This window comes from Bombus huntii, chromosome 12, assembly GCF_024542735.1.
Source record: "Bombus huntii isolate Logan2020A chromosome 12, iyBomHunt1.1, whole genome shotgun sequence".
Lineage (NCBI taxonomy): Eukaryota > Metazoa > Arthropoda > Insecta > Hymenoptera > Apidae > Bombus > Bombus huntii.
Genome location: NC_066249.1, coordinates 3,152,140 through 3,174,129, shown reverse-complemented (window position 1 = coordinate 3,174,129; position 21,990 = coordinate 3,152,140). Strand labels below are relative to the sequence as shown.

Below are 21,990 nucleotides of genomic sequence, written 5' to 3'. Positions count from 1 at the left end.
AGTCTCGTTAGTGACATGTAAAAAGATAACGTGTTTAGCGTTAACGATAGAGCACTAGCGTAGCCATAGTTTGCGGTTTTCTCATTGTTTCGTTCAGGGGGATTTGCAAACGTGTTACCACCGCGTATTGACAGAAACGTCGATAACTTACATCGAAACGAGTACGAAAGCCAACGGGACAAACTTTTACGGTCTGGCGTTAGCTAACATTCAATAAGTCGGCGGAATAAATAGACATACGAGTCGAAAGGGCGACTGTGGTGCACATAGAAGTATAAATAGTTTATTCACCTTATTCTGTAAGATTTATCGGAGGAATAAGCTTATCGTACGAAATAGGCTCGTGCAGGCTGATCCTAACGCGACAACGTGAAAGATTGTTCTTTAGTATGTAGGCTGTCACGCGAATTTTATATATTTTGCCCCGAGAGTCACAACAGATCGAGATATGCTGCAGCATAACATTCTACAGGATACTATAGATATTATGTTTGCGCGCTTTTTTCTTGACAATGTTATCCATGTCATTCACATTGTTCAGAATTTGTTAATCTATTTAGTTTCTTTTTATCATTCTGGAAAATTTAGTAACGTACGTCACCTATAACCGCCGTGGCAGTAGACAAGTTAATAAAGAATTACGCATATTATATCGATCCGTGTATAGTTACGTGCTTATAGACAAACGATCGATTTTTCAGTGCTGCGTTATCCTGCATTTTGCTCTTCTGCCGCTGGAATGTTAATGGGCAACAAATATAACCGCGACGTGGTTGCACCTTGAATCTTGCCAGACTTACTAAGTTTATATAGGTAATCGGATCAAGGTGCGCTATGAAAGAAAATTAAAAATTAAACGACTCGAGCGTATTCGACGTTGCGACTATTTGGCAAGTTGCATGACTTGGATGTTATTCTCGTAATTACGCCACGGAAATAACTTGTGTTCGAAGACCACGTCGAAGATATTCTAAATAGCATTGACGTTACATGTCTGAAATGTCGAACGCCACATCGACCGGTCCGATTGATCTTTCTTCGAATATAAAATACGTCCACCGTTTTATAAACGAGCTTGTTTATTATTTAACGAGCCGAGATGTTTCTTTGAATAACTCCCGCCTCTTTGCTTCTCTTCATTCTACTTCTCTGAACAGTCTGTAGCACAATGATACAACAACGTTCAAAATCGCTTTATTATGCGACCGCGACCTTGAGGAATCTCGAGTTTGCGAGTCGTTGAACTCGTTTCGAAACCGGTTGCAATTACGCCGGATAAAAAATGTAAATGAGATAAAAAATGAAATTGTTCTTAAAATCTACTCTACTACGCTCTATATTAAATTATTTTTTTTTTTTTTTTTTTTTTAGCAAGTTTTAGTTATTTCCAACTTTTTTTTTATTTTTGCGCTTTAGAAATCTCTATAAGGATTCCATAATGCAGCAAAAAAGAAAAAAGATAATAGTATTGTAAAAAGGGCGTTATCGTTAAATAGATATTTTTCAAATATGCACAGTGTACACGTTTGTTTCGTGCATTACGTACGCATGATACGTAGCCATTAGAAGCACGCACGTACTCGTAGGTGCTTACCGAAAAAAGCAGAATTTATCGTGTGGTTACGGTACCCCTTGCTATTAACCGGAATGAAAAGCAGGTGACAGAGGAATGGCCGGTGCATGAGTCACTATCATGATTTTCGTGATCGTTGTGATATGCATAACAACGAGGGCGGAGTTATATTCGTATGCAGGTTCGTTTATTTCGTTCAAATTAACAGAGATCATTTACATAAGAGCATCCTCGCGTTTGCTTATTTTTGACAAAATCGATATGATTATGAAATTCGATTTCAATCATTATAACCCGAATTAAATTGAATTTTTTCAATCTTTATCCTCAGACTCTCTAACTTCAGATTCCATAGAAAGACGGCAAATGTACTACACATGTAATTTCCGATTCGTCATGTAGAAGCAAAATCAGCAGTAAAAAGAGCCAGAAGATTTGTCGATTCGTTGCCAAAAGTTCGCTTGTCGCGTGGCAAGTGCAACGGACGCGAGAGAAAAAAGGAAATGTGATATTTGCAGCCAAGAGTTCGATAAGTGTCGAACAACAGCAAATATCGTTCAACGAGGACAAAACAAAAGCGTCGGGCTGGATTTGACAGATGTCAAAATTTCTAGTCTTTTCACACGACATCTTTAACGCGGTAACACTCGTGCAGCAAAAATTAGCAATAAACGAAGACCATCGATCATCGAGCCCAGAGAAATTATTCACGACATCCTATCGAGAGACAATGTGAGAACACGCGCGCGTACCAATGCCAGAGATGGAAACGCAACGAGAATGGACGAACTTGCAATTACTCCAGAGCCCATTAGGAAGCGTGCCAGAATTGGTAACAAGTGCGATGCACAGACTGTGGTTCCGACATCGTTTTCGATCGCAAGAATCTCATCCTTACCGGTCGAAATCATCTTGCAAATATTCTCCTATCTCTCCTGCAAGGAGCTTTACGCCGTTAGTCAAGTATCCGTGCTCTTCAACCGGCTCGCTTACGACCCGTTTCTATGGCGAACTTACGAGGTACGATAATCGACCTAATCCTTTCTAAACACAGCAATATATAAGCTACGCTGGTATATACATATACACGGCCGCGTTAACGCTATAACGAGGAACTGAATAATCTAACCATAAAAATAAAAGTGCAATAAGCAAAAGTGTAGATCTCTTCTAGATAGCTTAGTCTCTTTCAATGCTAGTACTCCATGCAATTATACGTATATGTGTATGTATTATTTATTGCAGCGTAGGTTATCATTTGTTATAATTTGTCAACTATACGCTGTATATTGCTGGCTGGTTTACGCTTTCTTCTACCTTATTTTTATTTCTTTCCTATCCTCAAAGACTAATTAGCTTAAGTTCATACAGCTAATTGAGTTTACATTTACCTATATGCTTAATCTTACGTTTACTTTATTAAATTTACGTTCACTTAGCTTATATAACTAATAGTGGACACGTATGTTATGGAACATTTATCTGCAGAATGCTTATTTACTATACCTACTTCTTGTATTTATTAAAAATATTATGAAGTAATAACCATCTGTGTGTGACTCATATATTATATCACTTAGATTTGCATCTATTTGATACTATATGTGTATGTAAGCAAACGTGTGTCCAGTGTTATTCTGTGCCCCTGAATTTATTTCACTCATTTCTGTAGAATGCTCTTATTTTCATTGTTTCTTGTGTGCAGTAAAATAGTCTTCTGGCATCGTCTTCACTTTGTACTGCCAATATCTCTTCCACTGTTTCTTTTTCTTATAAATGCACTGCTCTTATTTGTTCATACAAAGGGCATTCTAATAATATTTGCTCTATGTTTTATGCTTTGTCCCTGTTGCACAATGTGCATATTTCCTGCTTCTTTATCGTTTGATTGTACTCTCTTCTTCTTTGTGTGATATATTTTCTTTCACAGTTATTGGTTCCCTGTATTTCCAATAGTTCCCTATTGTGTGATATGTATTCTTTAGTATCCTGATCTAGTAAAAAAAAAAAATTCGCGTTTCTATCCCTTCAGATATCTTCTTATCCATTTTTAGACACTTCATCCCTAAAAAGCGTGGGACACAGAAGAAGTTTAAGGAAGGCGAGAAGGTTAAAAGTCGGAGAGTCCACCAAGAGAAACCTACGAATGGAAAGAAGCATTTGTTCGATTTCTGTTTTTTATTCTTAGATCTCTATCTTTATTCCCAGGTGACAAGCAACGAACAAGACACGGCCGAGGTGATCAAGGAGCTGAAGAGGATGCCGCTGCTGAAGAAGTTCAGCATAAGCGTGAGACCAGATTGCGACGAGATCCTGCGGCAACTCTCGCTGACGAACAAAAACTTGGAGGAACTGCACATTTCTAATTGCACAGGTTCTATTCGGTCTATGCATCGTCGTCAGCTTTTCTCTCCTAATTAAGTTTCTTTCTCCTTTCTTCCTTCGACGTGGTCTAGTATTGACAGAGCTGGGAAGAGACAGAGAACCTTTGGCTCGAGTTCAAAAAACTCTGCCCGACTGAAATCTTTTTACCTCGTTTTTCATCCCTTTTCGTCTTCCTGCTTCTCGATTTTCCCTCTTCTTTCTTCTCGTTTCTCCTCAAATATGCCGAGTCCGCCGTTCTAAAAAACGGCAAACATGATAAAAGAGAAATATACGAACGTAAAATGGAATCAAGGAGAGAGAGAAAATAGTTTGGCCACTCGTCAAACAAGAAACAGAACGCGGTCCTCTGTTGTTACCATTTCTCCTAATGGCGCATCACTTCTTCGGTCTTCTTTCGCCGCGTTTCTCTCTGCGAAACTTTGCTTTCGTACCTCTTTTGTCGTGCATTTCGTTGGCCCTTTTTATACGTCTTCGTGCGCCAACAATGCCGCCACGCAGTCACAAAGGGGCAGAAAATTTCTATCGATTTGCGGGCTCTGCTCGTGTATGATTCACGGATAGGATGCGCCGTTTGACCTGGCAACCGTGTTTACCACGGCTTTGACGTAATTAGTATTCCGAACACGTTCCGTTGCATTGGCCTGCAGTGCAGGAAAAAGGACGAACTCGAAACTATCATTTAAATCACACTCTTCCATTTTTTCCTCCATTGAGGCGCGTTAAATTGCCCCGATCAATAAGGAGCGATTGACTCGAAGTCATCATTGTCGGAAGATCTGCATGAATTCCTCTCACGAGCGAAGCAACGCAGAATGCAATTCACGTTTTTCGCAATCAGTTTCTTTCGACATTCCATCCACTACCACCACCACACCGGTCGTATTTTATTTGCGATACTGCGACGATAAGTTTCTAGGCAACAACATAAACGCGACAGTATTTGCATTCAATTTTAATGGTTAACGATGCCGGGTGCGAAAATACAGCCAGTTCGTTTTGCATACATCTCCATACTGACGTACGAACAAACGAACGAACGAACAACTTCCGCGAGAAAATTAGCAGAAAAAATGCACAGTGGAGTACTTTATCCAAGGAGGTTGGTAAGAGTCTATCTATAGGTAATAAAACATACTTATTTCATAGAATTTCTTCTAATTCCCTCTATTCTCTATTTTACGAGAGCTCTACATCGTGTAAAACACAGAATCCAAATTAAAATAAAGGAATTTGGATCAGCTAACATAAGTTAAACTCGTATAGATCAATTACGGTCCAACACTACCAATTGAGGATTAATGATGCTCACTGTAAATCGTACGATAACTACGACAAAAAAGAATTCGTCCGGTTGTCAAAATCGCGATAGCGTCGCTATCTCTGAACCGATGATAGAGTAAGAGAAATATTCTGCTGCAGGTTCCACGTCGAAATTGTACCTACGCTCGGGATACCTGATCCGCATACTGGAGAGGTGCCGTAATTTGCACACGATCAATATACTAGGCAGCAGATTCCGCGGCCAGAAGTTCTATCAACTGCTGGGCGACATGGGACCGCAGCTGAGGTCTGTCTACGCGCCAGCCACGAAATCCCAATTCTACACGTTCATCAAGTTCGCGAAACAGATCAGCGAGACCGATCGCTTGACAATCGCCTCCATGTTCTACATCAACACGAAAAGTTGGGCGCCCTTGTACTACTTTGTCACGAAAGGAGCGGATCGGGTTTGCACGGCTCTGATCAGCTATCTTCACAACGACATCCTGCTGAGCGACGCGAATCGATCGATTCATAAACTCTCTATCACCGAGCGTAGAAACACCTGACTAACAAGAATAGTTTTAGATCGAATCTATCGTTCTGTGCCACGAATCGTACGTTCGAGCAACGATACACAATGGAACGATAAAGATACGATAAAGTGAGAGAACACGTACACGTGATTTTGCGATATTCGGCAGCGAATATAATAAGCGTCACGTCGTTGTATCGTACAAATACATGTGTACCATAAATGTGTTCTGTTTTATACATTTTCTTTCACTTTAATCGTTCTTACGATCTAGAGCTGCAGAGTAATCACGAGGCGATCTATGTGGGTCGATCCGTACGCGAATGCTAGCCGACACGAGTGCAAGCTTCCGTGAGCTTTAAACGGGAAATCAAATGGAAAGCCTGGGGCGGTAATACGAGGTTAATGAGTTCTGAATGACGGGCTAGACGTTTTGTCAATAATAACACGACCCGCTTGATTCCAACCAATTTACAAAGCAAAGTAAAAATTCAGGTGAACGCGTCACGCGAGAAAAAAAAGAGAGCTCCCTCGACGATGCTTCTCTCGGGGAAAGAACAACTCGTCGCTAATAAATCTCGACAGATCGAATGACTGCCTGGCTGAATGAACGACTCCCAAGCGGCGACTCCCAAGCGAAGGAAAAAATATTCCGTTCTCGTTCAGGCGTGTTTCTATAGTTGCGAGTCTATTCAATTAAGTGGATTGTTAACGGCGCGAGAAGCTCGATTAATGGGCGTCGTTAATCTCAATTTTCGACGGGTAATTAAAATCAAACTTTGGCGAAATTCGCGAGACACGCGATCGACCACGGCCATCTCGTCGATCGATTTTCATTACGCAAACGGGATAACAAGTTCCGCTAAAATGTTGGCGATCTTGGTTCGTCGACCCGGACGCTTCCTGTTCTATAATCATTTGCATAGAGCCAGCTAGCATGTCCGCTAATAGTCACGGTTTATCGGACGAGTGTTCGCGCGTTCGACAATAATATTTTACAGGTAATTTGCGGATGTTCCGGCACGTTTTCACGACGCGAGCTAGGAAACACGCGGCTCCTGCGGGTAGCAATTTCTTAACAATAACGACCGTGAACGTAGACTTCCGTTTATTAACAGCAACCAGCCGAGCTATTTTTGTAAACTCAACTTACGCCGACGAACGATTAAATGTCCCTTTATTATACGATTTTTTGTTTCCTCGTGCGAGAGAATGATTCGCGAAACAAGAATTCTTTTGAATATTTTTGTTTCCATATCCTGTATCTGGGTCGAAGTTAATTTTCTGCTTTCTTTCTTAATTTAATTTCCATTGAACTACGGTCGTCTTGCTCTGTAATTTGCTAAGTAACGATATTAGTGAATTGGTAAACGACAAACTATGTATATAGGTTACGCCGCACTTCTGTTGCTCGATTCTACGTCCAATTTAATAAGAACGCTTAGCTATATCTCTGTCTCAGTAAAAGTAAACGTTAATATTCTATTAGCAAAAATAACTCGCTTATTATTAGTAATTGCAAGGTATCAAAAAATCTGATACTAGTCTTATTCGTGGTTCTAATGTAAAATTTCCTCTTGAATGGGCAAACGGTCCGGTGGGAAGCGAGAGGGCCGAGTGCCTTGTCGAAAGAGAGAAAAAAAGAAACAGCTCGTAGCGTAAAATTATTTTTGTACGATTGTGCGCAATAAATCGGTCTCATTGTGAAACGCGGTATATTCCGAGGAAAAGCACGTAACAACTGACCAGCTAAATGAACTGCGGTTGAGTCTTAATCCGCCTCGCACTTGCCGTTAACGCTTGCCTCGCATTCAGAAACGAGAACAAAGAAAAGGCAGACGTATCGATTGGGCTTGTTTTCGATTTCCGGCGTGCACACGGGAACGCGAATGGCACGCGTATTGTTCGCATACAGAGGATCGCGGATCAGGAAGTGGTTTCGTTCGTTAAAACGCATACGACTTTCCTTGACTTTTCTCCGGCTATTCACGCAACCGTGCACGCATCGAAATCGTTAACGAGCCGCGAACAGTTATGAACAGCCGATGTTTACGTAAGTCGGAGCACGCGGAATCCTCCGTTTCGTTTCGCACCAAAAAGAAGATCCAGCCGGCGAAACGAACGTGAAAATTCGAATTATCACGAAACACGCTAACAGTCAATTAGAAATTCTAATCCGCCGCTCTTATATTTATTAAATGATAAAATAAGCCACGAAAGTTTGCAATAGATAATAGGACGTACGCGTGTGTGTGTGATGCGGCTATTGTACGCGCGTGTACGTATCTTTGCTCGTACGGTAGTTGATACGAGACTGCCAGAATGCGATATTACCGTGTATCATATCAATGGTCATCGATAACAGATCTCAATATCGTTTCGAATGATCGTGATACGATTTATTACTCCTCTTTTTTCGTACAAAGATACTAATTCTCGTTTGCCCATACGACAATTAAAGTGTGCTAGTATTATAAGTTAAATTATGTCACAATAAAGACGTGCCTTCGAAGAGACGTTTATTCGTACCTTTTCTTCCTTCCATCCATCGAGCTTATGTGCAAATTTTAAGCCAGACCTTTCGAAGCCTGCTGTATCCTTGAGGTTATTTATTATGTTCGGTACTTTGAATATCCTATCTCTACTCGACCTACGGTAGAAATCTCTGTATAATACATACCCCGTTAATCTGACGGTCTTTTTCATTCGAAGGTCCTTGCGCTCCAATAAATTCGGATCGGCCAAGATCCGCAGTGCCACCTTTTCGGATAAAGTAAATAAGGGAGGAAGTGTAGGTCGAGCGTAGCGCACTTTCCAACATTCGAATCGATAAAGGCGTGACCCAAAAATGTACCTTCCCGAAGGAAAATGGGTAACGCGTGTTTAAACGTTGGACGAATGACGCAATTAGCGAGTAATTAAATTGCAAGGTGCGAGTTCCTACTTTACTTGGTAACGAACGCGGTAACACCGAGGGCAGACACGCCTGTCCAACGTACGAGTGAAAATGAACGTGGAAAGTGGAGCTTGCGTTTGACATCGCTTGCGTTAGTAGGAAATCTACGTCATTTTTCTGTACCGCGTCTGAATTATGCGAAAAGAAAAAAACGAGTTTTGCATGTTTTCGCAGTATAGCCTTTCGGTTTCGCCGTTTGCCAGGTCTGCAGTGCGCCTTGGCTGCTCGTCGAAAGCTTGTCGGTTCAACTGGGGAAAAAGTAAGCCGCGCCGAGATACGGTAACCTTCGCCATATAACGACATCTGGAATTAACCCTTTCGAAATTAACGGGACTACGTCCCAAGGTAACTTTCGCGAAGATACGTGTACACTACCGTTCAAAAGTATCCGGACGCCTACCTTTGACAAGATGTGTTTTAATTGCAAATACGAAGGATACAAATATTTTCGCAATAAAACGCTTATCACGCGACTAAGCTGATTTTCAAAAGCTAATGCGTGATAATAAAAACACGTTTGTAATCGTGGAATCTTGTAGGACTATTGGGTCGCCCGGAAAGTTCGTTCCGATTTATATGGGGGTCATCCCATAAGTTCGTGCCGACTTTTGTGTATACATCTCGTGTGTCGATTTATAAACATACGGCGATAAGGGACCAATGCACTTGAGCTTAGCTGATCGAGAACAGGCTAGAGCAGATTTTCGTGGTTATAAGATCGTAATATAGCGAACACAGTGACTTCGGAAAGGAAGTTCTGCAACAATTGCCACGGAAAACACATGTGCTGTTTACGGAGAAAATGCGCTTTCATCTCGCACCTGTAGGAAGTGGTTCCAACGTTTTAGAGCTGGGAATTTCTGTTTAGAAGACGAGGAACGCTCCGGGCGTCCTCCTCGGACAGACGAAGATAAAATTCGGGATCTTGTTGAAAAATCACGAAGTTTGACAATACCTAAGACAACGATTCATAGGTGTTTAAAAAAAATAACATATATAACCGCTCGAAAAACGGCACGAACTTATGGCATGACCTGATATTTCCATTCGTTTACTGAGTCATATAGGTGCCATTTTATTGCACAAGATTTCCCCATCTTTCGCGCAACTTGAATATTCCATGCTTGCAAAACCTCTCAGGTTTTTCGGTGAGAAACTTTTCAACCTGATCTCTCACGTCGACCAAATTCCTTAAAAATCGAAACGAACTTTCCGAGCAACCCGATATTTTGGTACCTCGAACGGTTTCAAATATCAAACTACGACTTCTATTAATATTCCGCCAGATATTTCATATTAGTAATATCATTGATTCTCCTGAGGATTACAAGTTACTGGCTGAGATTCCCAAAGCCGGAGATTTTCCCAAATTTCTGTCCATCTGCTCATCCAGGCACTCGCAGCGTGGAAACTTTGACCGATTTTGTTGTACACAACCTCGTTGTATCTTACGTACGTAGAAGCTGACCTATCTGGCAAACCGAGAAGCTTGTTTATAGCCTGGCTATTGAAATTCGACGATTGTTTGCCTTTTCAATCGAAGCGCAACGAGATCGTTGTATGAAAAAGCGAAACACGCGATACCTAACTAGGGTACGATACGTGAATAAAAAAAAAAAGTATTCCTTCAAATCACGTAACGAGATGGAATTATAGTAAAAACGATTACGCGATTCACTGATCATTCTTTGAAACAGAATCTTCATTGAGTGGATGTAATTACATCTAAAATGTAGTAGGCGAGGAAGGATTAGCTGTGGGCATTGGTTGGTCGAGCTGCAGATGCTTGCGGGAAGCAGCATTAATCAAATCAGTGAATGTCGTGCCGCGCTACTATTAAATCGACGTTTTACAGGCTGATCAATCGGATCAGACTCTTTAAAGATGGCCAGCCAGCCGGAACGATCGGTTCCACGATTTCCAAGGATCGTACTGGCAATCATTTCCGGCACGATATGCTCCTGTAAAAATGACGACGATTCTGGATTGGAAGGCAGGGCTCGTTGTAAAGAACTTACGATCTAACCAGCCGCGATTCTGTCGTAATTTCGAGCGACTATTATGTGAATCATCGATTTCCTATGGCTCGGTATAGATAGGAGCGATCGAAGCCTTTGACGCTTTTTGTCAAAGCTACTATGCATTGGCCAATCTGTCGATTATTATTTGCGACGATAAAATCTAGATGCCTGGCATTTTTTATAATATTTTTCAATAGCTTCTTTCCTTTGTCATCTTCCCTTTGTTCCAGCTTTACGTTGAACGTATCGATTCAATTTTTCCACTGCTATCGGTTGACTGCCTTAGAGGCCATCTCTTGAAAGAATTCATTAATACATAAGTACGCGAATAATTTTGGATTGTCAAAAGAAGAAAAGAAAAGAACGAATTATTTAGTCGCGTGACTTTGCCCGCTAAATAATTCCAAATTGCCAGGTGAATTTAAAAAACAGTGTTTGCGATATCACCCTCTTTCCCGCTTCTCGTTTATGCAGTCGATCGATGCGCCTTCCGAATGGCTCAACCAGTCCTCAAAAGCCACGCATTCGAAAGAACAAATATGAAGAGTGCAGCAAAATGGATAAAATATTATCTAACAGAATCGCTTTCGTCGTGGCATTAATGGATCGATTGCGAAAATAACTGGATCTCGCCGTGTATAAAGGAGAGAGAAAACGCAAGCGTAAGAAAAGGCAATTGACGATTCAATATCGAAGCTTTCATCGCATCGTTCACGCGATAATTACCTTCCAATAAAAGAAGATATCGAAGAGTTGCTTCCTATTTGCTCTGCGAGTTATCTATCTGACAAATCAATTAGCGTGAAAATCAACAGAAGAAGAAAGTGTTTCTACCTTGATACGTTTGATCGGCACCTTTCACAACGGCACTTCGAACAGCACACTATCGATCACACGCGAAATAGAGGAGTATCACGATCGCAAGACGGCACACAGGTAGCCGGTTTCAAGCTTACGGGTTATCTATGCAAATGCGATGCATCCTGAACGCGGTGCTCGTGATCACGGCAAGTCGCACGATATAGACATAATCCTCCCACTCATTCACCAGACCGCCAACAGGTATTTCCGATGGCTCCTTGGTCGAATAACAGAGTAGCTTGCAAACCGGGAACCGTGTAAACGGCCTTTGCCAGCCGGCTCCTTACTGTTTCGGCCATCGACTGGTCCGGAAGTAACCAACGGTACCCCCCTGTTTCGTTGCATCATCGATCCGGGGACATCGTGAAACTATGCTTTTCACGCTGGACAATTAACTGTACACCCTGTACCGTTCCTCTCTATATGAATTTTGCTAAAGCAATGGAAAAGCTGTGAATCGCTAGCGGTACAAGACTACTGCTATTTATTATACTTTATAAATCATTGCGTTCTGACTTGAGCGTTGTAGCAACTTAGGTGTACCTTTTCGAGTCACGAAGACACATCGTGACAGAGGACAAAGTTACATATGAATTAATTAAGGATCGAAGTTTCCGACAGACGATAGGACGACGCCTCTAGAAATCGCTATCTTCGTTTCATCTTCGAATTTTAATTTACACTGATTTTCAGCTGGTCAGTCGAGGAGAAGCAGTTATTCGAAAGTGTCCTTGTAACGTGATTATCCTCCATCGACCGTGTGCGTTAGGCAGGCGAAGAGGAACGTAGGTGTCACCGACCCATAAACAATAGAAAAACCAAGGGGCTCTAACGAACATCCTGCAGGCCATCGAAACAACAATAAAGAGAGTATTTCAGTGTCAGAAAACAATAACAGCATGACCATCTCTGACCTGGGCCCCGGCGACGTCCCTATCATAGGACCTAAACCCATAGTGTATATAAACCTTGCTAAAACTAGCTGTCGACATTCTTTGTTATAACACTATGAACCGTCACTCTATTGCATTCGTACAATAAATTTTACTGCTATGTCTAAAGTTCAATTCTTTATTTTATTTACGAAACGTTGCAACTATCACCGGTGAACTGTCAATTTCGTGATTTCTTGTGTCTCTTACGTGACACAGGGATTGAAATTTGATCGATTTGAAAAGCCTTCTCTCGTTATAGGTAAACAGAGGATTAACTTATCAGTCGGCGAAAAGCTTCTATAAATAGAAGGAGAAGGCAGTTCTTCGAATAAAAACGTCATTTTGCCAACAGCTTTGTTCACCTTGCGTAGCTATTGAAACGATGTTTAGAACTCGCAGAGTCGTAGTTGGAACGTGTTTGTACGAGCGTGTTTGAGTTGGAAGAGAATGTTGTCCTTTTTTTCCCTTGCAGACCGAGTGTTTTCTGCTTTTTATGCCAACGGGTGATACCTGATATTTTTAAGTCTAACGACCTACGAAGTTCTTCTGTATAGTAACGTATGTTACCAAGGTACGTATCGTCGTTTTTCGTGATTAACCGACTGAATTTCTGACACTGTCTCGCCATGCGTATCCGACGTCACACGATCATGACTTATTCCTCTACGGATACCTTGAATCACAAAGACGATCGTATCGATCGTTTGATAAAAATTATTTCGCAGACATATCGCTCGAACATACACAGACGTAGAAAGAAACGGACCAAGGTCCATATCGGAATTGATCGTGTCGATGTGCCGTGTCAGATATATCTACACGATTAAATAACAGAAATCGAAATAGCCATCGGAATAATTCCATACTTTGCAAAGTATGGAAGCAAAATCGTTGTTTTCGATATACCAGAGATTACCGCGCTAATCAACTTGTTCTGCATTGATAAATTTATGCAGACAAATCGTGTACTTTTTGCGACACCGAACGCTAGTTACGTATTTAGACGACGAATCTACGAAATTGATAAAGAGCGAAACTAAATCAGCCTCGCGTCTTCCGAGACAATATCCGTGGATGATATACACGAATTAAATTAGCAAAATTAGCACGAACAGAAAACGACTACATATATCTGCATGTTCGTGCGATAACCATCTCGGAAGTAACTTTCTTCTCATTATCCTCGCTGGATCATATCTAATTGCAAGTGTGGAACGGGTTTCGCGTGGAAATGGAAGAAAAAGTAAATCAACTTATCGCGACGAAAGGAAAAATAAAAGTGAACCCTCTTTCTCTCTCGTTCGCTCGTCTTTCGCATCAGAGAATCAGTGCCAAAAAGAAATCTTTAATCGTTCCAAACTGCTCGTTATGCCTTCTGTTTCTATGCTAGCTACGTTTATTGAAATTCAGTTTACATCAACTAGGTGGAACGCGTTACGCCACTTGTACGTTCTCGCAAGCCATGATTAAGAGAAATCATGCTCCCTATTACCCTATAGAATAGCCGCTCTCTATATAAACGAAAAACTCTGCGTGCTATCGGCCTACTCGTTAAAATGCGCTTAAAACGGCATCGTGTTGGCCCAATGAGCGACAACAAATCGTTTTCCAGAAAACTATATACCATCCGTACGTCAGCATCGTTAAACCTTATATACATAAAATACATGCATAGAATACAGGTATATCTTGAATTCTATGAAGAATTCTTGATGTACGCTTTGGAGATTTACAGGGATATGAAAGAAACGACATATTTAGAGGTGTTTAACTGAGGGAAAAAAGGCACGGTACGTCGGGTTCCCTTAAGATTTAAGGTAAAGGTAAACGAGGTACCGTGCTGCTTCAGGCCAATTTACCTTTGTCGTTGCGAAATTTTGGCAGGACAACTACCTGCAGTGGTATACGTCAAAGTAGCGGAAATTTTCCATCGTCTTCCGTCTACGAGTAAATCGTTTAAAAGCTTTCCTCTCGATTTGTTATAGAAATGCAAACGGTTTCGGCATTCAACGTTTTGCGCAATAAAAATCTTTGTAGGACAATCGACTGGCAGTTGTAATACGATTTCGTAATGCAATGAAACTTTTTAAAACTCTCGCCCTCTGCCTCTCTCTCTCTCTCTCTCTCTCTAAGAATTTCGTTCCCTTCTCTTTTCCATCCTTTAGCGATGAAATCAACGCGAAAGAATAATTGTCACGTTATCGATATCGTCGTCGACTTCCGTATTTTTTGGGTCATTTTCAATTACCTCTTTCTATCGCTGTCGAATTTCTTAAGTTTAAGATACGAAAGAATTAAAGGATTTACAGCAACAAAGAAGGAAGCTGTAATATCTAGATTTTATTTATTGGAATAGAAAGAAAGGTAAAGTATACAATACATTTTGCATCCGGAAGTGCAGAAATTTATTACCATGAATTACGTAGCGCGTTTAAAAAAGCGATTTGATTTTTATTGATTTCAAGTTGGTTTTATTGGTTTACTGAAATTACTGGAGAATGAAGCTGCCTTCTGTAATTGCAACGATCCCTTCAATTGTTATCGATATGCGACAAAACGGATCTCTCTCATGCAACACGATTTCCATCAATTCGCAGTTACACAAATAACAAGCGAAATAAAACCTTGTTGCGCGCAAACGATCGTTTCGCGACGTTTCGCTTCAATTAGAATCGCTTAACTGCACGAACAGAGATTAGCCTATCCTCTAACGGCGAATATTCGTCAAGATTCGCTAACAATTGGCGTCAGACGCCTAACTCGACGCGCGTTTGTCGTTTCATTCGGTTGCAAACGTAACTGACGGCGGTTTCGCGAAGGGTTTCCTCGCGGCGAACCTTCACGGATACACTCAATTGTGTCAGTCGTTTTTTGACAACCAAAAAGAGGGAAAAGAACGTGATGGGATATTAGTAACGTTGCCTCGGTAATACGGAGTTTCACCATTCCGAATTATGTTCTTTCTGTTCTGGTTACGACGCCGACACGATTTTCTCTTTTAACTATTGCACACTAGCGATTCAAGATAGGACTGTTGCCAGTATGTACATCTCATCCTAATCATATTTCTTACGCTATTAATGCAACACGATAGAAACGGCACGCGCACTACAGATTTAAAAGCACGTCAGACAAAGTACGGGTATAAAGACTCGATGCGTCACTGTCTTGGGAAAAGATTTTTCTTCGAATCGAGATTTTAGTTTATATTTATTTGATGTATGATAGTTTAGAGATATTTTCATGTGTACTTCCTTCTTTTATACAAGACCCTCGAATTTGATAAATGCGTTTGATTTATTTCCACCATTTAATAATTCAACGTTATTGCTATGTTTCCAAAATCTAGTTATTTGTTTCAGAAGTAAATAGACTATAATTTATCTACAGTATGATCGTTAGTAACTTCAAAGTTCCAGGTAGAAATGTATCGCCTTATTTCGACAAAATTTACGAAAATTATTAAAAGAAACCCATGTGATAGGACGAAAATAGATCGGCGTAAAAATAAACGATACTTTCGAACAGGGAAAAGGAAAGAAGCGAGTATCGTTGTTTGAAATTTAAACATTACATATCGTAATGTTTAATGTCGGCATTGCATATAGTAAGGTGAAGAATTATTCTGCAGCTCCAAAAATCCCCAAGATGGCCAAAAACCAAAAATTCATTGAAAACTAAGAACGCTCGTTATCCTATTTGCAATTTGTTCGATTTAATATCGTAGGTCGACTTAACAATATGTAACGATACGAAACGAAGAAAGACTTATGTCAAAATAAACAGGATCGGACGAAAACAAAAAATATAAAACCGACCAATGGTCCATAAACTCAGCTGAGAGGAAAAAGGATGCTTGTCACCCTGGCAGACGACGTGCTGTCCGCGTGCTCGACAAACACTATAAGATACGTGTATTTCAAAATATTGTATGACAGTACTCACTAGCATTCGTAAGGACGGCTACTTTTCGATGAACTTCTGTATGAATAACACATTACTATCAACGATTCACTTCAAATTATATCGGGATAAAGAGAAAACTTCGACAAACCGCAGCCATACCGTATGGCAGCACGACGAAGACTGCCTCTATCAACCGAAACACGAACTAATGTAAGTACATGCTCGAACAGAAGTTTCCACCTGATCGAAAAGTGTAGCCCCGCCTTTCGACCTGCCTGTACTTAAGGATTGGACATAGAATTTTGGTATATAATGTAATGATCTATAATATTAATTAATATTGGCCATTTGCTATATCATAACAATGAAAATGAAATTACTACAAATTTTCTATACTTATGAAATATTATTTATTTTGAAAAATCTAGCTATGTATAAATAAGTGGTCAGTCTTTAACAATTTTTTATGAGAGATCATTTCGCCCTTTTGGCATATTTGTCTTCTAATTCATGCAGTTTAGAATCAAGTTCTGCCATAGAATATGTCTGAAATGTTTTTTCGTAATGAGTAGTTTTTGGAAATTAAATTATATGACTTAAAAGATATCACTTACCCTTTTCCTGACTGGTTTAAATGTTCCTTTGAGGTTGTTCATATCTTCCGCTTTCTGCAAACAATAATTAATGTTGGAGAATCAATAATACTGAACGTTAAATCGAATTTAATAATATTTCATTAAACTTTTACCCAAAGATCCTTGTATTCGGGAGATATGCCTTCTAAGTATAATATTCGATCTTCGATATTTTTGAGTCTTTCATATACATCTTTGGGAACAGGTCGATTTATTCCAAGAATTTTTTCGGTGGTTGAGATTCTTTCATCCAATACGGACGAGTAATTATTATTTGTTTGGGTCGGTCCTGACATCGTAGCTTTATGTAAAGCATGTTGATCGACTGTTTGAGGTCCCCATGCATTGAGTACTCTATGTACTATAAAAATTTATGTTTAAATATTTCATCATTTATCAGTACATTACTAACTTGATCTACCTTTAACATGACTTTTAGAATCTTTTCTCCTAATAAGAATGGCATCTACTCTCGCACATGAATTATCATTCTCATCATTTTGATCCCTACAATATATTATCATTAAATTACAACTATCGTAAATCGCTTACTATTACGTGTTTTTTCGTGAATGTCTTATTGACTAACCTTTGACAACAAAATTCTTGTACGTTAACAATGTTTACTTGTTGACGTTTTCTTTCAATGAAAGCTGATATTCTGTGATTCAGTTCAGCCGGGGTAGCACGAATCTGAACAAGATTTGGATCAATTATTACATCATCCTCTTCTTTTTCTACTTCTTCGCCATCATATTCTATTACAGTTTCTACTGTGTCATTTACTACTGTAATATTTTCTGATTCTTCTACATCAATCATATCATGAACTACACAAAAAACAGTCACAAAATGGGTTAATGGTTGTAAAATCATAAAACTATGATTAACGATTTGTTAATATTCACATATATTTACTATATAATCTTTTTCAAATTTTTTACCATTCTACAATATATTACATGAATATAATATATATTAATTTTATATAACTGAATAGATACATTAAAAATTTCGTAAAATTATGTAATTGTACTCAATGATTTCTATATGTTACAATTCTCTGTCTTTCTATAAAATTAAGGTATCGTATAAAAATATTATTTACTATTTGACCAGGTACACTCCTTATTTTCTTTCCATTGAACTTCTTGAGTATCATATACCTCTTTCTTCCAAATTGGAACTGATGTTTTCAATGAATTAATAGCATATTCAATAGCTTTTAATGATTCTTCCCTATGAGGAGAAGAAATAGCAATTACTACGCTCGCTTTGGATACTGGTACCTCCCCTAGGCGATGATATATAGCAATATGATAAACATTCCATTGAGAACGAATTTTTGAACATATGTTTTTCATTTCTTTTAAAGCCATTGGTTCGTATGCTTCATACTCCAATCTTAAAACCTTGAAGTCATAAGTATATGAGTAAACATATCTTTACATTTGTAATTATAATTTTAATGGATAAATACCTTCTTATTATCAAAATTGTCACGAGTAATGCCAACAAAACTTGATACAGCCCCACAATTAGGAGCTGTTACTAAATCAATTATGTGTCCAACATTTAACTCTTCTTGTTGCAATTTGACGATATCTTTTGCAGTACTCATTCTAACCTAAAAATACCGCATTCATATTGTAAGACATTTTATTATTAATTCATAATGACGTATTAGCTGATTAAAATATTCATATTAGAAACAAGACAAACCTCCACTAAGTGGTGGAATAACAGCAACTTCGTCTTTTTCTGAAAGTACTAGTGTCGTGTCTGAAGCAACAAATTCTTCGTTCACTGCTAAGACTGATGTATCACGAATGCTTTCTAATTTAAATTGGCTTATTATTTTATCTAATAAGTCAACATATAATAATTTTTGAGGAACGGTAATGTAACATTCTTTTTTCCCCGTTAACTCTCTTGCTTTGGCAAAAAAATAAACCTTCACTTGTATTTCAGCAACACTGTTATCCATTACGAAGTACATGCACACAATAGCAGCGCAAACTCACAAAATACTTCAACATTTTTATCGCAAGACATATAATTATCAATATGTCGAATCAAGTTATGTAATTAAATAATCATCCAAAGATAATAGGCCCGTTATCTGAAACTCAGAACAAGGTTATATTTTTCTTGAACTGCATCATCTTGGACTACATTAATCAAACTAGTGTCCATGTGTGTTGTGGAAAACATATTAAAAAATTTTTATAATAAAATTAATAATAAGTCACGGATAGAAGTAAACAATTAATTGTTAGCTGATATTGTTAAATGTTTTAATACTTCTTATAATAAATTACACACTTGACTGCGCTATAAGCATATAGTCTAAGCCATTCACTTTTAAGCGGTAGAATATAAAATAATTGAATTTGTAATTGTAGACAAAATAAAAACATATTTACGAATGCGAATTATCATTTTTGATATAAAAAGAGATTATATGACTCCTAAGTACACTATGCTTATATATATATATATATATATTACAGCTTCCAAAAAACTTGATAGAACGAAGGTATTCTATAGATCGACTTCAAGTACCTTGTATGATATTAAGGTCAACCGAGAAATGAGGTCAACGTAGCAAGGAATCGTACTGTTCCGCTTGCATAATATTCGATGCACAAAAACTAATACATATATTTGTTGGATTATTTCTACAACTCATATTTAGGGAATATGTTAATCAAGGATTACTTAATTTGAATATTTTGTAAAAATTGTAATAATATAAATGTAATTGTGAGTTTCAGAATATGTGGAAAATCTAATCTGGTAGTTATTAGAGATGAGAAACTTTATAGGATGCAGAAGTAGCTATTTTATAAGTAATGTATTAACAGCGGTGACGATGTGTCAGTAAGCAATAACCTTGGATAAGCATTTAAATGTATGCATCGCGCGTGCAGCACAATGTGCGCGCACGCTTAAGTATAGATGGACAGCCTGCTAACCCAAAGTCTAAAAGAGTGTAGGGATTTAGCTCATTCATTCGAGTTGCTGTGGAACAAGGACTTTATTTTTAAGGAACTTATTCCTTTAACAGTTAAGTAACGCTCCTAAGACTTACTTAAGCGTCACAATCGAAAATCACATAACACGATAAACCGGTTATAGCAATAGTTATACATATGTTTATTTAGAGATGCTACCTCATTCGAACGCTGGATATGTGACGTAATAAGGGAAAAAATTCCGTGATTGTTACTTAACGTGATCAGTTCTAAAGGATCAAACTTTTCAATTTTGGGGTAGAAAAATTATTATTGAAATTTTTTAATCAGTTTTTAGTAATTAACGTAATGAATAATGCAACCAAAATAAATACACAATTAGATTCGCGCTTGGTAATGTAATTATGCATATAACAATGTAACTATTGTAATGTGTATTTCACGTAGAAGTTTAGAATGATTTAGTAGCGAAACATACGGTGTGTCGTATGAGAGAGAAGTGCAATCGAGCGAGGTCGTACAGTGATTATATATTGAGTAACGCTACTAGTGCTACTAGTCCCATCGCTCGAAAAATTCATGACAACATATGTGTTACATGCACCTACATAATTGGATCGGAGGGACAGTTGTGAGAGTCATACACGCGAACACAACAACCAACGTGTTCGCGCCTTTAGTTAAAGCAAATAGAAGAAGCCGAACAGGAGTATCACGAGAGACAGACAAATTTCACTTCATTTCATTTCTGATGATATAACAGATGATATAAAGATCCCGAAATGCAATCGTGTGCGCGCGTGTCCAAACGTAGTTTTGATTATCAGGTGAAGGTTTAAATAGTAGCCAGGAGCCACCTCGTGGCTTAAGAACAACATTTTCAAAAGAAGAATAATCCCGCGATTCACGAATTGTCGCTCTTGTCGTTCCAACGATGAGCTGATTCATTACTAGTAACAGCATTGCGACATGCGACTATGACTGAAAGCGTTTGTGTATATAGCATTGTTCACTCATGGATTTATACGATTAGTTTGTAATGCGAAACAAATTTTTATCTACGTATTTACGTATCGTCTGATATCACTGCAACTTTGAACTTTGCCTCTCTTGATAATGAATCGTTTTAGTTGAAAAGAAAAAAGGGAATATGTATTTTTGGAAAGCAATTTTTTAAGGGGAATCGTTTTAGATACGATTTACAGTGTGCCAGCAATGCCGTTTCAGTCACATGTGCGCGCAATCGGTATTAGAAAACAATACCCACGAGTTTCAACGATGACTGCATTGTTTCTGCCCATTGCAAAAAATCTATTATGGTATAATGGACGTTATTTTGATCATGCATATTGATAATGTAATAACATTGTCAGTCTCTTCCGTTTTAATATATGTCGATAAAATATCGTGATTTTTTTTAAATTATTAATGTGAGATAATAACAAGAAGAGTGATATTTTTTAATCGATTATTTTTGCAAATTATTTACTCAACTCTCTACTGCGAAATTTAAAATAATATGAATTATATTTTTGAACACGTAATTCATTACAAGCCCATAGGGCACACTATCTTCCTTGTTTTCTTAGATAAGACTCTGAAAAGTACATCTTTTTTCAGACTCTAACTATATTAACGGATAAGAATATTATTAACCAACAGATGCACGTACATTACGTACACGTATACGTGATATATCCTATGATTTCACTTTCAAAGAAAAATGGCTGTTTCCCTTTCGACTGACTAGATGTAACGGATCCCATTATTTCCATATCTTAAAGTCAATGACTGTTTCGACAAACAGAAAGTTAGTTTCAAAGGTATGCGGCGGTATACATCGACTTCAATTCATCGTCAAAATTCATAAATATTCTCAATAATTAATCCATATTTGAATAATAAATCGAATCATCATGCGATACCATAGTAGCATCTATATTCG

At 38.5% G+C, this 21,990-nt stretch overlaps 4 protein-coding genes across 11 annotated transcripts in view; 1 reads left to right on the top strand and 3 right to left on the bottom strand.

Moving 5' to 3' along the window:
• LOC126872032 (tubulin polyglutamylase TTLL5) overlaps positions 1-17,273 on the bottom strand; it is a 36,121-nt gene extending 18,848 nt beyond the window's left edge. For 2 of the 6 annotated variants that reach the window (XM_050631500.1, XM_050631505.1), the window contains exon 1: positions 16,472-16,636. The gene's annotated coding sequence lies outside the window, so the exon portion shown is untranslated. Of the gene's footprint in view, positions 1-4,105; positions 4,195-11,564; positions 11,584-16,471; positions 16,637-17,046; positions 17,101-17,180 lie in introns of those variants that run through there. The other 4 variants (XM_050631503.1, XM_050631502.1, XM_050631501.1 and 1 more) reach the window with 4 other exon arrangements.
• Positions 292-6,377, top strand: LOC126872063 (uncharacterized). Of its 3 annotated transcripts, XM_050631576.1 has the most exons (3): positions 292-2,593; positions 3,782-3,947; positions 5,378-6,377. In XM_050631576.1, exons 1-3 carry the CDS (start codon positions 2,354-2,356, stop codon positions 5,785-5,787), a joined length of 816 nt encoding a protein of 271 aa, XP_050487533.1. In that variant the 5' UTR covers positions 292-2,353; the 3' UTR covers positions 5,788-6,377. The 3 variants fall into 3 exon arrangements, 1 of the variants encoding a protein (XP_050487533.1); XR_007691819.1 differs by lacking the exons at positions 292-2,593; positions 3,782-3,947 and adding an exon at positions 4,202-5,057 and having other exon boundaries at positions 5,378-5,523; XR_007691818.1 differs by lacking the exons at positions 292-2,593; positions 3,782-3,947 and adding an exon at positions 4,202-5,079 and having other exon boundaries at positions 5,378-5,509.
• LOC126871975 (MAP3K12-binding inhibitory protein 1-like) lies at positions 16,907-17,591 on the bottom strand. The gene is made up of 4 exons (XM_050631400.1): positions 17,489-17,591; positions 17,181-17,428; positions 17,047-17,100; positions 16,907-16,978 (listed from the first exon to the last, which is right to left on the bottom strand). Exons 1-4 carry the CDS (start codon positions 17,589-17,591, stop codon positions 16,907-16,909), a joined length of 477 nt encoding a protein of 158 aa, XP_050487357.1.
• Positions 17,489-18,938, bottom strand: LOC126872073 (molybdopterin synthase catalytic subunit-like). Its single transcript, XM_050631600.1, has 5 exons — positions 18,790-18,938; positions 18,548-18,694; positions 18,176-18,479; positions 17,657-17,760; positions 17,489-17,574 (listed from the first exon to the last, which is right to left on the bottom strand). The coding sequence occupies exons 2-4, from the start codon at positions 18,686-18,688 to the stop codon at positions 17,741-17,743; spliced, it is 465 nt and encodes a 154-aa protein (XP_050487557.1). The 5' UTR covers positions 18,689-18,694; positions 18,790-18,938; the 3' UTR covers positions 17,489-17,574; positions 17,657-17,740.
• Positions 18,939-21,990: the final 3,052 nt, after the last annotated feature.